The 13018-nt window shown below is 43.3% G+C and overlaps 1 protein-coding gene across 1 annotated transcript in view; it reads right to left on the bottom strand.

Annotated features, from left to right (window-relative positions):
- Positions 1-6176: 6176 nt before the first annotated feature.
- Positions 6177-13018, bottom strand: part of IPMK (inositol polyphosphate multikinase) — a 34415-nt gene continuing 27573 nt past the window's right edge. The window contains exons 5-6 of the mRNA XM_009996412.1: positions 7483-7564; positions 6177-6856 (exon numbers count right to left, since the gene is read on the bottom strand). Of these exons, the coding sequence (XP_009994714.1) occupies positions 6222-6856; positions 7483-7564 (717 nt within the window). The 3' untranslated portion in view covers positions 6177-6221. The remainder of the gene's footprint in view (positions 6857-7482; positions 7565-13018) is intronic.

Below are 13018 nucleotides of genomic sequence, written 5' to 3'. Positions count from 1 at the left end.
GATGTGTTTTCTGCTGTGCAGTCCTGAGCTTTTATCACTTTATCCCCTTTCAAACACTGCTCCAACAGTTCCATCTGTCCTTAGGATGACAAACTTCCCTTTAGCTCTCCCTTATAGATTTCAGTGAACATGGGAATTGGGCAGGATTTGCCCTGGGGCTATGGAGAGGAAGGTACTTCTCAGGTGACATCCCACACGTCCCTGCAAGACACCTGAAGACTTGCAGCCCTTGGATCTTATCCATAGCAATTCCCTGCACTGCAGAACTGACCAGATGTCCTCCTCAGGGCACCTTATCAACTTCCACTGCTTCCCACTAGCCTACCTTCTTAAACCCCAAACCTCCACCTTTAATTGCAGTAAGAAAACTTCATGCAATTTGGTTGTCCCTCGCCTTGCCCCCAAAATGGCCTCTTCACAACACAGATAAAGATGTTCCATACAACCTAACACCCAGTTTTAAGGCATGCCCTCTACTACCATTCCACTCTTTCAGATAGAACAAAAGAAAAAAAGCTATTATGCCAATTTCCATCAAGGCTTGTGGGACTACAGAGATGAAGCTGATGAGTTGACATTTATAGGTGGAGACATGATTTACATTCTCAGAGAGGAGCACAATGGACTTGGCTGGTGGGCAAGAGAACTGAAGAGAACTGTTGGCTTGGTGCCTGAAGCCTACGTGACAGAGCTGTGTATTTGAGAGGCCTGGAAACCCGTGGAAGGGGATAGATATTTGGACTAGGTTTGAGACACATGCTTGAGGTTTCTCGGTTCGTGATGAACTGTTAACTCCCTTCTCCCTCATCAGAAGAAATCTGCACTTGCCATGAAGAAGTAATTGATTAATCAAGTGATTTGATTATGAATGGCTGCAGTTGATAGACCCAGCCTCTGTAAGGAGAAGATTCTGCCCTCTGTGTTTTGTGAGTTCCCTGAATGTAGTCAGGTCCTTGCTTTGTGTGTATTGAACATTAAAACATGTCATTGATCATAATTATGTGGAATTTTTTTTAGCTGCTTTTTCCTAGCATTGTAATGCTAGGCAATTAAATAGATGGTAATTAATGTACGGGGCACAAGCAGCCAAATAGTGCCCATTGCTCTTCAGCCTATCAGCAGCACTCTGTATAGCTGTAAGTTTGTTTTCTTGGGGAGAATTTGGCTGTTGTCCTGTTCCTCAGATTTAGAAAAACAAAGCTGGGCTTGGAAAGTAGAAAGCTATTACTCATGTCATGCACATCCTAACCTTTTAATACTCACTGCACATTTTGTGCAGTTTCCTAGGAACACAGAGGGAAATTGATGTGTAATATTACAAGTCCTCAGGGTCTTCTGCTTCCAAATGTTTTTGTATTAGGTTTTAGCCAATTATTGATTTTTCTCACATATTTAGTAGTGTTATTGTTAATTTTTTGTTACCATAAAATGAAGTCTTTGTTCTTTTGCCGGTCTAAAAAAATCAACCTGTGGGGTAGGCCTGCCCTGATACCATTCTAACTGATAGACAGGAATTCTGTGACCATCTGTAAAAAGATACATATTAAACCCCACAGTTTTTGTTAAGTCTATATGAGCTAAAGGGTAAAAAAGTCTTATTTTTGAATGTGGAGTATTTTTTTTTTAAATTAGAATCACACTACCTGGACTTCCATAAGGCCTTTGACACTGTCTGCCACTGCATCCTGATGAAAAGCTGGCTGTTCTTGGCTTGGATGGGCGCGGGCTCTGCTGGGTTAAACACTGGCTGAAGGGCTGGGCTCAGAGAATTGCCCAGCAGAGAGGGACCTGGGAGTCCTGACTGATGCTGTTGAACATGAACCAACAGTGTGCCCAGGTGGCCAGGAAGGCCAATGGCATCCTGGCCTGCATCAGGTATAGTGTGGCCAGCAGGAGCAGGGAGGTGAGCATCCCTCTGTACTCAGCACTGGTGAGGCCCCACCTTGAATGTTGTGTCCAGTTCTGGGCACCTCAATACAAGGGCATGGAGGTGCTGGAGCACATCCAGAGAAGGGCAACAAAGCTGGTGAAGGGCCTTGAGACCAAGTCTTATGAGGAGGGGCTGAGGGAACTGGGATTGTTTAGTCTGAAGAAAAGGAGGTTGAGGGGAGACCTCGTTGCCCTCTACAACTGCCCGAAAGGAGGTTGTGCAGAGGTGGGTGCTGGTCTCTTCTCACGAGTAACTGGTGATAGAACAAGAGGGAATGGCCTCAGGCTGCACTAGGGGAGGTTTAGAATAGACATGAGGAAGAACTTTTTCACTGAAAGGGTTGGCAGACATTGGAACAGGCTGCCCAAGGAGGTGGCTGAGTCACTATCTCTGGAGATGTTTAAAAGGTGTCTAGTTGTGGTGCTGGGGGACATGGCTCAGTGCTGGACTTGAGAGAGCAGGGGTAATGGTTGGACTCAATGATCTTGAAGGTCTAAGTGATTCTGTGATTCTATCATTCTACTCCTACTCCTTAACAGAAAGACTGCAAAAGTATTTGAGGCATTTTGACAGTGTTTTCACTGCTTCAAGAGCAGTTGTCAGTTATAAAAAAATTCCCTTTAATTCATTCCAGACTACAGGTTACCAGTGGCAAGGGCCAAAGAAGGCACTCAGGAGGAAAGCTTACTTGGAGAAGACAAATAAAACGAGGAGGAAACCATCCTTTCACTGACAGCCAGCACAGGAGATGCCTTCCCTTCACTGCTGTTAGATGTGAAAAGGCCCAGTTTAAATACTGCCTGATCCAGACTCAGCTCAGCAGGAGCTCTCCGCAGGTAAGGAAGTTTCCTGGGGATCTAGCTGTATAGTACACTCATGTTGAAGTGCACTGAAGTATTTCAAGAACTTATCCACTTCCTTAAACTAAAGGGAATTGGTGATTTCCTAACCTACTGGGTACTTTTAAAAAGATCTCCATGAAACTGTAGGGTTATGGACAAGAAGGGTCTGACCATGCATTACAGCAGGAAAGAAATGGACAATAGTACAGACTTTTTGTGAACCAAAACTATGCATTAAATCTCTAGTTAAGTTTGTAAAATGATTTGATTAAAATATTTGTAACATCTCATAATGCTATAATAATTTCCACTGTAATTTATGCAACAAATTCCATCCATATCAAAAAATACCATCTATGTAAATGCTTTTTTATAAAACTTTATACAACTCAAGCTCTCATTAGTAGGTAAGGCTACACACAACTCTCACCATCATCCAGGTAGAAAGTCTTCAGCAAAGTGTATTTTCAGAGTGCAGGAACGACAACACTTCCATCCACCTTCCCTTTTGACCACCAGTTCTGCTAAACCAAATTCTTATTGCTTAAAATCAAAACAGAGGGGTTTCACCAACAGCAGCACTCGGATACACCACAGCAGTCTAGGGAAGGAACCTGCTTCCAGCTTTCATTTTATGGGACAGAAACACCTATGAGCCTGGTTACCATTTCCATAAAGGTTTCCACGTAACTGTCACCTGTCCTGGAGGCTGCGCACAGAACAAAAGAGGCATCACTGGGAAGGAGGGAGATGGATGGTAATGCATGGGTTTAGTGTCCAGTGTCTCCCTCTTCACTTTGCTATTAATTCTGCAATCTGTTTAATAATTTCTGTGAATGCATCTCGAACTAGAACTGAAAACAAACTCAACAGGTACAAGACACTTCAAACACCAAATCTAAAATGTGCAAGAACAATGTGAATATAACACCTTGGCAGGCATAAATTCACAGCTGCTACTGTGCCAAAACACCTCTACAGCAAGCTTTATTTACACTACTTCCAATTAAAAATACTGTTAATCTCTCAAGCTAAATTTTAAATTAAAACAGAAATACATCCATTAGTAACTACCGGTAAAAAACCATGATAAAATTCTTTTACTCTTTTTTTTTTTTTATTCAAAATATTCTGACAGTTTAACAATATTCCAGGTGCATTACAAACACTGCCATAGTCAGCACAACAACCAATACTTCAAGAGCATTCAAACACTGCAGACATGTATCTTAAAGCAGAGACAGGAGAACACACTTACACTGAGAGCAAACTGATCATTTTCCAATCACTGACTTCTTTGAGGCAGCTGGTCTGATTTCTCCAGCACAAAATGGATTAAAATCCAGAAGAGATGAATTACAGAGGACAAAACAACTCTGATTTATAAATGTTTCCCCTCGTGTTTTCTATAAAATATGGTGAATTTATCCTACAAGGCCACTGCCAGCCTGAACTGCTCTGGTGTTGGCTATTTATGGGATAGAACAACAAAATCATAACAGAGAAACCAGCATCAAAGCAAACAAAAGCACAAACTCTTCCCAGAATATGGCTTAAATTAGTTCACAGAGAGTCGGGAATATATTAACTATATGTTGCAACAGAAATACCAGGTAGAACAAAAAATAAACTGCTTTCCCCTCCTGACATTTTCCCCTCAACCTTCACCACCATTTGCATAAAATGTTCAACAAAATGACACTGCCCCTCCTGCCAGAGTCCTTTCCCACACTTCAAAGACATTCTGTCTCTAAGAGATGGGTGTTATTCTTGATTATATTGGCCAATATTAGTTCTAAAGGTTAAACAATGTTGTTCTACACATAATACCCTGTTTCTTCCAATTAATCCAGGTTCTCAAAGAGCTAAAATCTCAGCTTTGTTTAAAACAGCCTGTGTTTGGAAAAGAATTGATCTCTTTCTGATATAGAAAATCGATGTCAAACTGAGAACTTGCAAAGATGTGTACGCGAGTGAGTGCATAGTGCAGAACATCATACAGAGAGAGCAGCAAAAGGTCACAGTGCCAGAGTGAGTCCACATGTCAAAGACGTCTGTTTCCAATGACCAAGTCCAGTCTAAAAAGTTGTATTTCTGGGGCTTGCTTCAAGCAGGAAAATCTGTCATGACTTTTCCTATAGCTGACTATACAGACATGGCAGGACAACCACAGACAGGGCATACAGAAGAGACACACCAAAAGTGCTTTGGATACATCATCCTGATCTCAAATATTCCATAGGAAAGCTTGACATTTTCCCATGAAAAAGAAGGAATTGGGACAATTTTCCAATTACACAGCTTGCCTGCGTGTTGTTAAAAAATAACAAACCAAAAGAGCTGAACGTAGGACTTCAAGGCCAGGGTAAGAGAGCCACAGCTCCACTGTGACCAACAGAGGGACATCTGGTTGCTCCAGGGCTGGAAAGAAACTTCTCTTGGCAGGAGAGAGTTCTTCACCTGTAGAGCTCGTTGGTTCCAGTCGGTGCTCCCCAGCAGTGGAAGTGTGGATACAAGCAGCAGACAGCCAGAAGAAATCTCTGTATGCTTACTCAAAATGCTTTGTTTCCCCATTCAATTGGTTTGCTTCTAAAAGCTATGTTTTTGGAGAAGGGCCATCAGAACAAAGGAGTGAGGCATCTCCCTTAGTCACAACATCAGACATTCCATTAACAGATTGACTTAATCTTCTAAACCAAACGAGTTCCTGGAATATCTCACGCTGGCATTTTTTACTCTTTCTTAGGAATAAAGTTTCTCTAGCAGTTGTGCAGTTTAAGCCTGTCACAATATTTTACTCCAGCATTTTCTTAGCACCTCAACACAAAAAAAGGTTGTAGCTTGTCAGGGGTGAACATGGGCTAGGGACAGCCACCCCAGGGCTGAAACAACATCGTCCCGTGATGCTGAAAAGCACTTTTCATTCACTGGCTTCCAGGTTAGACTACTGACTCAACACGGGATTTCTCTCCAAATAGGGTTAACTCCAGTTATTTGAATGCAGTAAACACAAGAGGGCAGTACTGAGGACATCAATCCTGCACGGCAGTTTTCAGTCCATTTTCTAAAAACCCTGATGATGGAGAGAGGGCTCAGTGTCAAGGCCAGGTGGGCAAACGGGATCTAGGCTAAAGTCGTCACGGGAACTAACGTCACCCTTGCTTACTGTACAACTGTACTCCTTGGACATAAGCCAACCATATACATTTCATCCTACTAATTCACCTATCCTGCTTCATCTCCAGTATCTCAATCCTTTCACACTCCCTAATTAGCTATCAATTATTTTCCTGAGTGAGATTATAAAAAGTTAAACCCTTCTACCAAAAGTACAAAGACAAAATATAGAACAATACAAACCCAGTTATACAGCATTATAAGTGCAGAAATTCTTCATGTTGTTGCTCTTCTTTATCATTGGCCCCCCAGTAAAAACCATAGCAAAGAATTTAGTTATCCAAAATATTTTGAAGTACAGTGATTAGATTCTTCAGGCCATAAATGTAGCCCTCATCCTTCGTGTTGCTAGGGAACACATGAGCAAAATCTATCATCCGGACTTCCACATTCGGGCTTTCCTTGATCTCTGCTGGCATGTGACAGAAAACTTTTTCCAGTTGGGGTATAACGTTCCCATTCAGGTGCTCCTGGGTGATGCACGTGCTGCTTTTCCACATGTTGCCCTGCTCCAAGTTTTCAACTTTTAGAGAGAGCTGACTGGGGTGCCTCTTAGAGTATGCCTTTTTGTGAAGTGCATAAAATTTGGACAAGCCTTTACTTACAGAGGCCTCGATTTTTCCATTCTCGGTCGCATTGATGAGGTGAATATTATTATTATACTCCAGTATGTCTCCACCTGACAACAGTCCTTTGGGCACTCCTCTCTTCTCTGCCAAGGTGACATCGCTCAGCCGCACAGTTGTTGCCTGACAGGAACCCTCATAAACAAAGAGTAAGGAGCTTGCGTAAAAGTTGAGTTGCTTCTGGCCCTCAAACCACTCCAAAATCTTTCCAATCTTCTGGATGCTGGCAGCTATGGCATCTTTTCTCAAGCAGTATCCATTGTGGAAAAACGTGGAGATGCCTGCAAGAAATAAGACCAAACTTTGGGATTCTTTTCCAACATTTTTAATGAGAATAGTTCTTGCTTTGAAGGAACAGCCAGGATTCACTTAGTTTCCTTCCAGGCTAATTAACACTAGCAGAAGTGAACTGAGAAACTCTGATACCTGCAGTCACCTCACCTGGGTAAGGGTACAGTTCCACAGATTTGGCTTGGAATATCAATCCAATTAACTAACTAATGTATTGTTCAAACAGTAGAGGAACATGGTTCCTGCTCCCCAGGTAATTTTAGTAAGTATCTGGACAGTTTTGGGCAGGGACACATTAAACACTCCAGGCATAAACAGGCCCAAGCAGCTCTTTATCGTGAGTGCCAGAGCTGACAAGTCAGTGCCAGCTGTGGAGAGAGGTGTGTCCATGTGTGTGTGTCCTTCTGTCCCTCAGTGCAGGACAGACAGACATCATTTAATAATCAATTTAAAATACTTCACCACCACCCGACGGCCATTTGATGGCAGTGTTTTCATTCCTTTTAATATAGAGCAACAAAGGGATTTACTTCAACTGAGAAGGTTGCTTAAAAGCAAAGATAAACAAATAAAGAATATCCAAGAGCACCAAAATCTGACATGCGAATTCCCTCACCGTCCTTCACTGTTTCCTTTGTCAAGCTCCTTCCATAGTGCTGGTTTTGTGTCTCGTAGCTGTCAGAGGTGACGTGGTAAACCTGCAAGAAACAAGGAGGCAAGTCTACTCATTTTGAACAACCAGACAACTTTCAGACAAGCTACAAAATCTTTGGGACCATTTAGTCCTTGCCCAGCTTCAGGGGACTTGTGTGCCCTCTACTGCTTCCAGCTGCAAAACCCTCTCCTGTCCCATCTTGGGGCCCAAGCTCCAGCTTTCCTGCATTTGAAAGACATCATTTTGCTGGCAAAAAGCAACTAAGTCCTATGGAAAAACATTTTATATGGCACCTGCCTTGCAAATCATAGAATCATCATAGAATGGTTTGAGTTGGAAGGTATCTTAAAGATCATCTAGTTCCAACCCCCCTGCATGGGCAGGGACACCTCCCACCAGACCAGGTTGCTCCAAGCCTCATCCAACCTGCCCTTCAACACTGCCAGGGATGGGGCAGCCACAGCTTCCCTGGGCACCCTGGGCCAGGGTCTCACCACCCTCACACTAAAGAATTTCCTCCTAATGTCTATTCTCTTCCAGTTTTCACTCATTACCTCTTGTCCTCTCACTACAAGCCCTTGAAAAAAGTCCCTCCCCAGCTTTCCTGCAGGCCCCTTGAAACTGTCAGACAACTACCTGTGTTACCCTCAATATCAAATCAGTTAGACTTAACAAGCTCAAAAATTCCATGCCAATCATTTTGCAGCTCTTAAAACTCTAAAAATATTTAGCACAACAGCAAAAACATAAGAAATATACGATGTGACCAGGAAGGCCCAGCTCCATGAGACCCATCTGAAACTATATTCATTGGCAGGAGTGAGGTTAGGCTAAACACATGAAAGCAGTGGAGTGAAAGCTCAGTTCCAGCCCTGACAGTGGCACATCAGCTCTTGCCTGAAAGGGAGGCAACTTACACGGGTCCAGTTTTGTCCATATCAGGAATTGTACAAGCTTCACAACTTAATTTAAAAAAAAAAAAGTTTTACATAGAGACACAGTTTCTCTCTGACTGAAATAATTTCCATAGCAGAAACATGCCCCCCAGCCATAATTTGTTTATGAGAGTGTAGACAATTCTTATTTGCAGAAATACTGGTGTTACCAAGCAGGCAGCTGTCTCTGGCAGAAACTCTGCACTTGGCACTTGTTCAGACCACCCAACCCTGCAGCACCCATCCCAGCTGCAGTTCTCTGCCCTCCCTTCACCCCCCAAGGAAAAGAGAGGATCCCATGGAGAGCAAGCTGGGATGCACCCGTGACGCACCTGCCCCTGGCCCCTTCTGTGGGGTCTTTTTTGTGCTGTAGCCTCCAGAGACAGTCCAGGACAGTGAAACAGCAGCACACAAAAAGGGAGTGGTAACCTGAGCTATAACTAAAAATTAGCATTCTGCTGCCGTGGCAGCCCCCCACCCCAAAACCTCTCTGCCCCACCCAAACCACAACGAGCACAAGGATTTGTCACTCCTGCTTTGCAAAGTAGCAGGGAAGAAAAGTCTCAAACTGCTCTTGTTTTGACAAAAAATAAATTCAGGGTCCTCAAGGAAATTAAATCCTAGTGTGTGGGAATGGATTTAAGGCATCAACTATGAACTGAAGGGGCAGTAAATAATTCTGGTTATTCTAAAGAAACAGCAGTTGTAAGTCTGAATGTTTCAAAGCAGCTGGTAGTAGAGACAATTCCCACTTTTATTATTCTTATTTTCTCTGCTATGATACTTACAGAAACTGAGGCCCTGATGTCTAAAACTGCAGAAAAGCACAGCAGAGGTGAGTTATTCTAAAACATCATCTGGCAACTTTGGTGTTGGTTTCATAAAAACAACCATTTTTCACCACTTTTTTTTCCCCCAAAGCACACAGAAGAGGCAGGCACACAACAGGTAAAACCAGAGGTTTCTTAGTAAATACTTCCATTACCAAAGTTACTTTCAAAAGCACCCAAAAAGTTTCATAACCTTTCTGAAGAGCAACAAGCAAAAAAACAATAAAGGAAGAATGAAAAAAACCCCACATGCATAGGAAGAGGATCAGGAGTCTGATAATTACATCTAAGTTTTCACTAGCTGTGGCTTTGTTTTAATAATTCTAAATGTTCTCATTTCATCAGCCTACGAGCAGTTTCCTCCATACACCAGCACTGCAGCACACTGCTGGAGGAATCATCTTGTTTACCAGAACCTTATCTCTTCCTCCTAGGAACCAACAGTTTTTGTGACATGGGCACTTGCTCAAAAGTGCTGATTAAGATCTGCAAGCTCATTTTGTTTTCTAAAGAAACGCTGGAGCAGCACATAAGCCCCCTCTGAGCTGGATTTCCCATGAAGCCACTCTACCTGTTTTCATTTGCCCAACATTATTCTTCCCCAACAAAGCCTTTCCATGTAGTTCCAAAATACCCAGACTGAGTGTTTTTAACTACACAAAAAGGTTGATGACAAACTACCAACTCTTACATAGGTTCCAACAGAGTAATGTGTATATTTACCTGCCCTGTGAACTAGCAAAGACACAGAACACCCTTGGTGACTGATGGGCTTGGCTGCAGACAATAGCACTAAGGGCAACATATCTAGGTGAACAAGAAACTTTCCTCCACGTTAGCCAAAGAGCTCTCTCAATACTGCTTCAAACCTTCTCTCAACTTCCAGGAACTATTTCAAACATTCCTGGAAAACCTCAACCACATCCAAATTCATTAAGCACCCTACTGAAAGCAGAGGAGCAGAAACCCAAGTTCAAAGAGCAATCATCTTTCACCAGCTCTTGCCTCTCCCTCTCCAGCCCTCTCAAAACAGAAGGGGAGGCTCTGCTGTAGTAGCAGAAGACTAAAATCAATTTCCTAGTCCTCACCTCTTGCTTCCTTGAGCATTTGTTCACACCATCACTGCTACTACTCTGCTACTACCCCTTCCCAAAAGGACACCTGCCTTTAAAGCAACCTTTTTGTGTATCCCTGTCCCTGCAGCTGCCTGCACTAGCCCATTGCTGTCAAAATAAGGACAAGTCAAACATGTAAAATCCATGTTTGCTTTGGATTCACAAGGAGTTTCACTGCAAGGAAAACTCCCCAGATTACCTGCAAAACATTGTCTTAGGAAAGCTCCTGCTTCAGCAGAGATTTGTATACGTTCTCACTACACAAGCTCAGAGCTGTTGGGCTGACAATGCAGAGGCTCCTCCTTGTGCCCACAAGCAGCTCCCACTTGTTGAGGTCTCAGCATGAACAAAACTGGAAACCCAGGGTGCTCACAGGTTCAGGTTTGCCAAGAGTAGTAACAGGGACACTGTACATCCAAAAAATCCAGATCATTAACTGCTGAGGGAAATTCTCTTCGAACTTTCTCAACATGCTCTTGGCTTTTGGAAAAAAAAAAAAAAGCCTAACTCTCCTAAGAGATGGGGGTAGGACTCAATGATCTTCAGAGGTCCCTTCCAACCCCTAATATTCTGTGATTCTGTGAAGATCTCAACAGCAAGATACAGAGTTTGGAAACCCTGCACCTGCAGCTTTAAGAGTTAAGCTGAAGCCTGGATGCAGAAAAACAAATATGAGATGTTATGTAATGTTATTTATGGTCATTCAGTGCTGACTTCCAGAAAAATACACACACTGTTCAAATACCTTATCTGCAGCAACTCCCTAACTTCCAGAAAGTGTAATTTAAATATGTATTAATTAAGACTGGGCTGTTTGGTGGAGATACTGCTATCAGAAACAAAAATCTCCATGAAAGGGCTCACCAGCCTCCTCCACATCTGCAGAAAAGATTCATGAATTCTCATCGCTGAAACTGGAAAACACCTCTTGTGAACAGGCTGGGGCAGCACAACAGAGCCTGAAGAGCAAAGGCCAACTCCACAGCACACATGATGTGGATCCCTTGCTGCTGGCATTCCCATGCACTGGCTGGTGGCTGGGAAGCAGCTTCCCACTGAGCTCCCAGTGCCCGTCCCTGCTCCCCTGCAAGGGCAGCCCAGGACCTGCTCTTGTGAGCAAGGACAGGGAGATTAGAGATAACACACTCTGATGCCCAGACATCCTGGCTCCAAAGGGCTGGGCTGCCCACCCCTCAACTTCTTTCCATAAATATACTCAAGTCACCCGTATCTTACACTTATGTAGGTAAGAGAGAGAGAGTGTTTAAGTATCAGTTTCCTGTTTACAGCAAGGCCCCTCTGTGCTCCTCACTGGCACTTGAAGGTCAGTCCCAGCCTGCTGCCCAACACGAGCCAAGCCAAGAGCAGGGTGGGCAGGCAGTGCCCAGCCAGCCTGAGGACACCCAGCATCAGGCCACGACCTGGAGGGGACAACTCCAGTGCCAGGCTGAGCCCCATGCCATTACTGGGCACCTGCTGCCCAGACCCCATCATTGTCCCTATAAAAATATACAGGTTCCCTTCATGCCTGATGAACCCAGGTTATTCTGCAGTCCTGTGACCTCTCAGGGACTCATTCTGCCCCAGCAGAAGACTGAAACACTGGGCTTTAACAAGACTTATTCCTTCCTTTTCTGAAAGAAAGTAAAACTAGGATTTCAAGAAAAAATTATAAAGGAGACATACTTTAAAATACATTATCTTATTTGACACTACTGCTTTATATGAATGCTGTAACACTAGCACTGCTACTGAGAGTGAGTCCACTTATCTAAATACATGTATCTAAAGACCTCCCCCCCTTCCTTTTTATTGTCTTTTTTAAAAAAACTTTATGTTGCTGTTGCTGGACCACAAGTGATGAAAGTACACATATCCCTGCTCGCTGCTGGCTTGAAAACTCAGCACAGGAGGGATGCATCCCTGTTCCCCTGTTTCTAAGACTACACTTACGTATTTCATATATATATCTATATATATGGAGGAAATTCTGGAGTGTGAGGCTGCTGAGACCCTGGCCCACGTTGCCCGGAGAAGCTGTGGCTGCCCCATCCCTGGAAGCGTTGAAGGGCAGGTTGGATGGGGCTTGGAGCAACCTAGTCTGGTGGGAGGTATCCCTGCCCATGGCAAGGGGGGGTTGGGATTAGATTATCTTTATGTCCCTTCCAACCCAGACCAGTCTGGGATTCTATGATTTTATCTGTTCTGCTTCTTTGTTCTTCTGGTATTTGACAAAGTGCTTTATAGGATGAAGTGTTACCACCAGCTGCTTTGACAAGCAATACAAAGCTTTAGGAAGGTCCTTACATAAATAAATTGTACAACAAAAGTGCACTGAAACTAATTCAGTGAAAAAGTAAACTAATAATCTCCTAATAAGAGAAACAAAGACCCTGCTGATAAATCATGAACCATTTAAAGAACAGTTTAATACATAACTTTGGACTCCCAGAACTTCCACTGAGCATCTCATGAGAACAGATTTCTTTTATGTCTCCTTTTTATATAATATGGAGGAGTGGGGAAAGAGGCCATCTCATCTCACCCATCATCACCTTCTTCCTGACACACATCAGATCTTTTCAGGACACAAGAGGACCAGCTGTCCTATATATGA

Source organism: Chaetura pelagica, unplaced genomic scaffold (assembly GCF_000747805.2).
Source record: "Chaetura pelagica isolate M959 unplaced genomic scaffold, ChaPel_1.0 scaffold464, whole genome shotgun sequence".
Classification (NCBI taxonomy): domain Eukaryota; kingdom Metazoa; phylum Chordata; class Aves; order Apodiformes; family Apodidae; genus Chaetura; species Chaetura pelagica.
The sequence above is the reverse complement of the archived record's forward strand: the minus strand, read 5'-3'. Positions and strand labels throughout refer to the sequence as shown.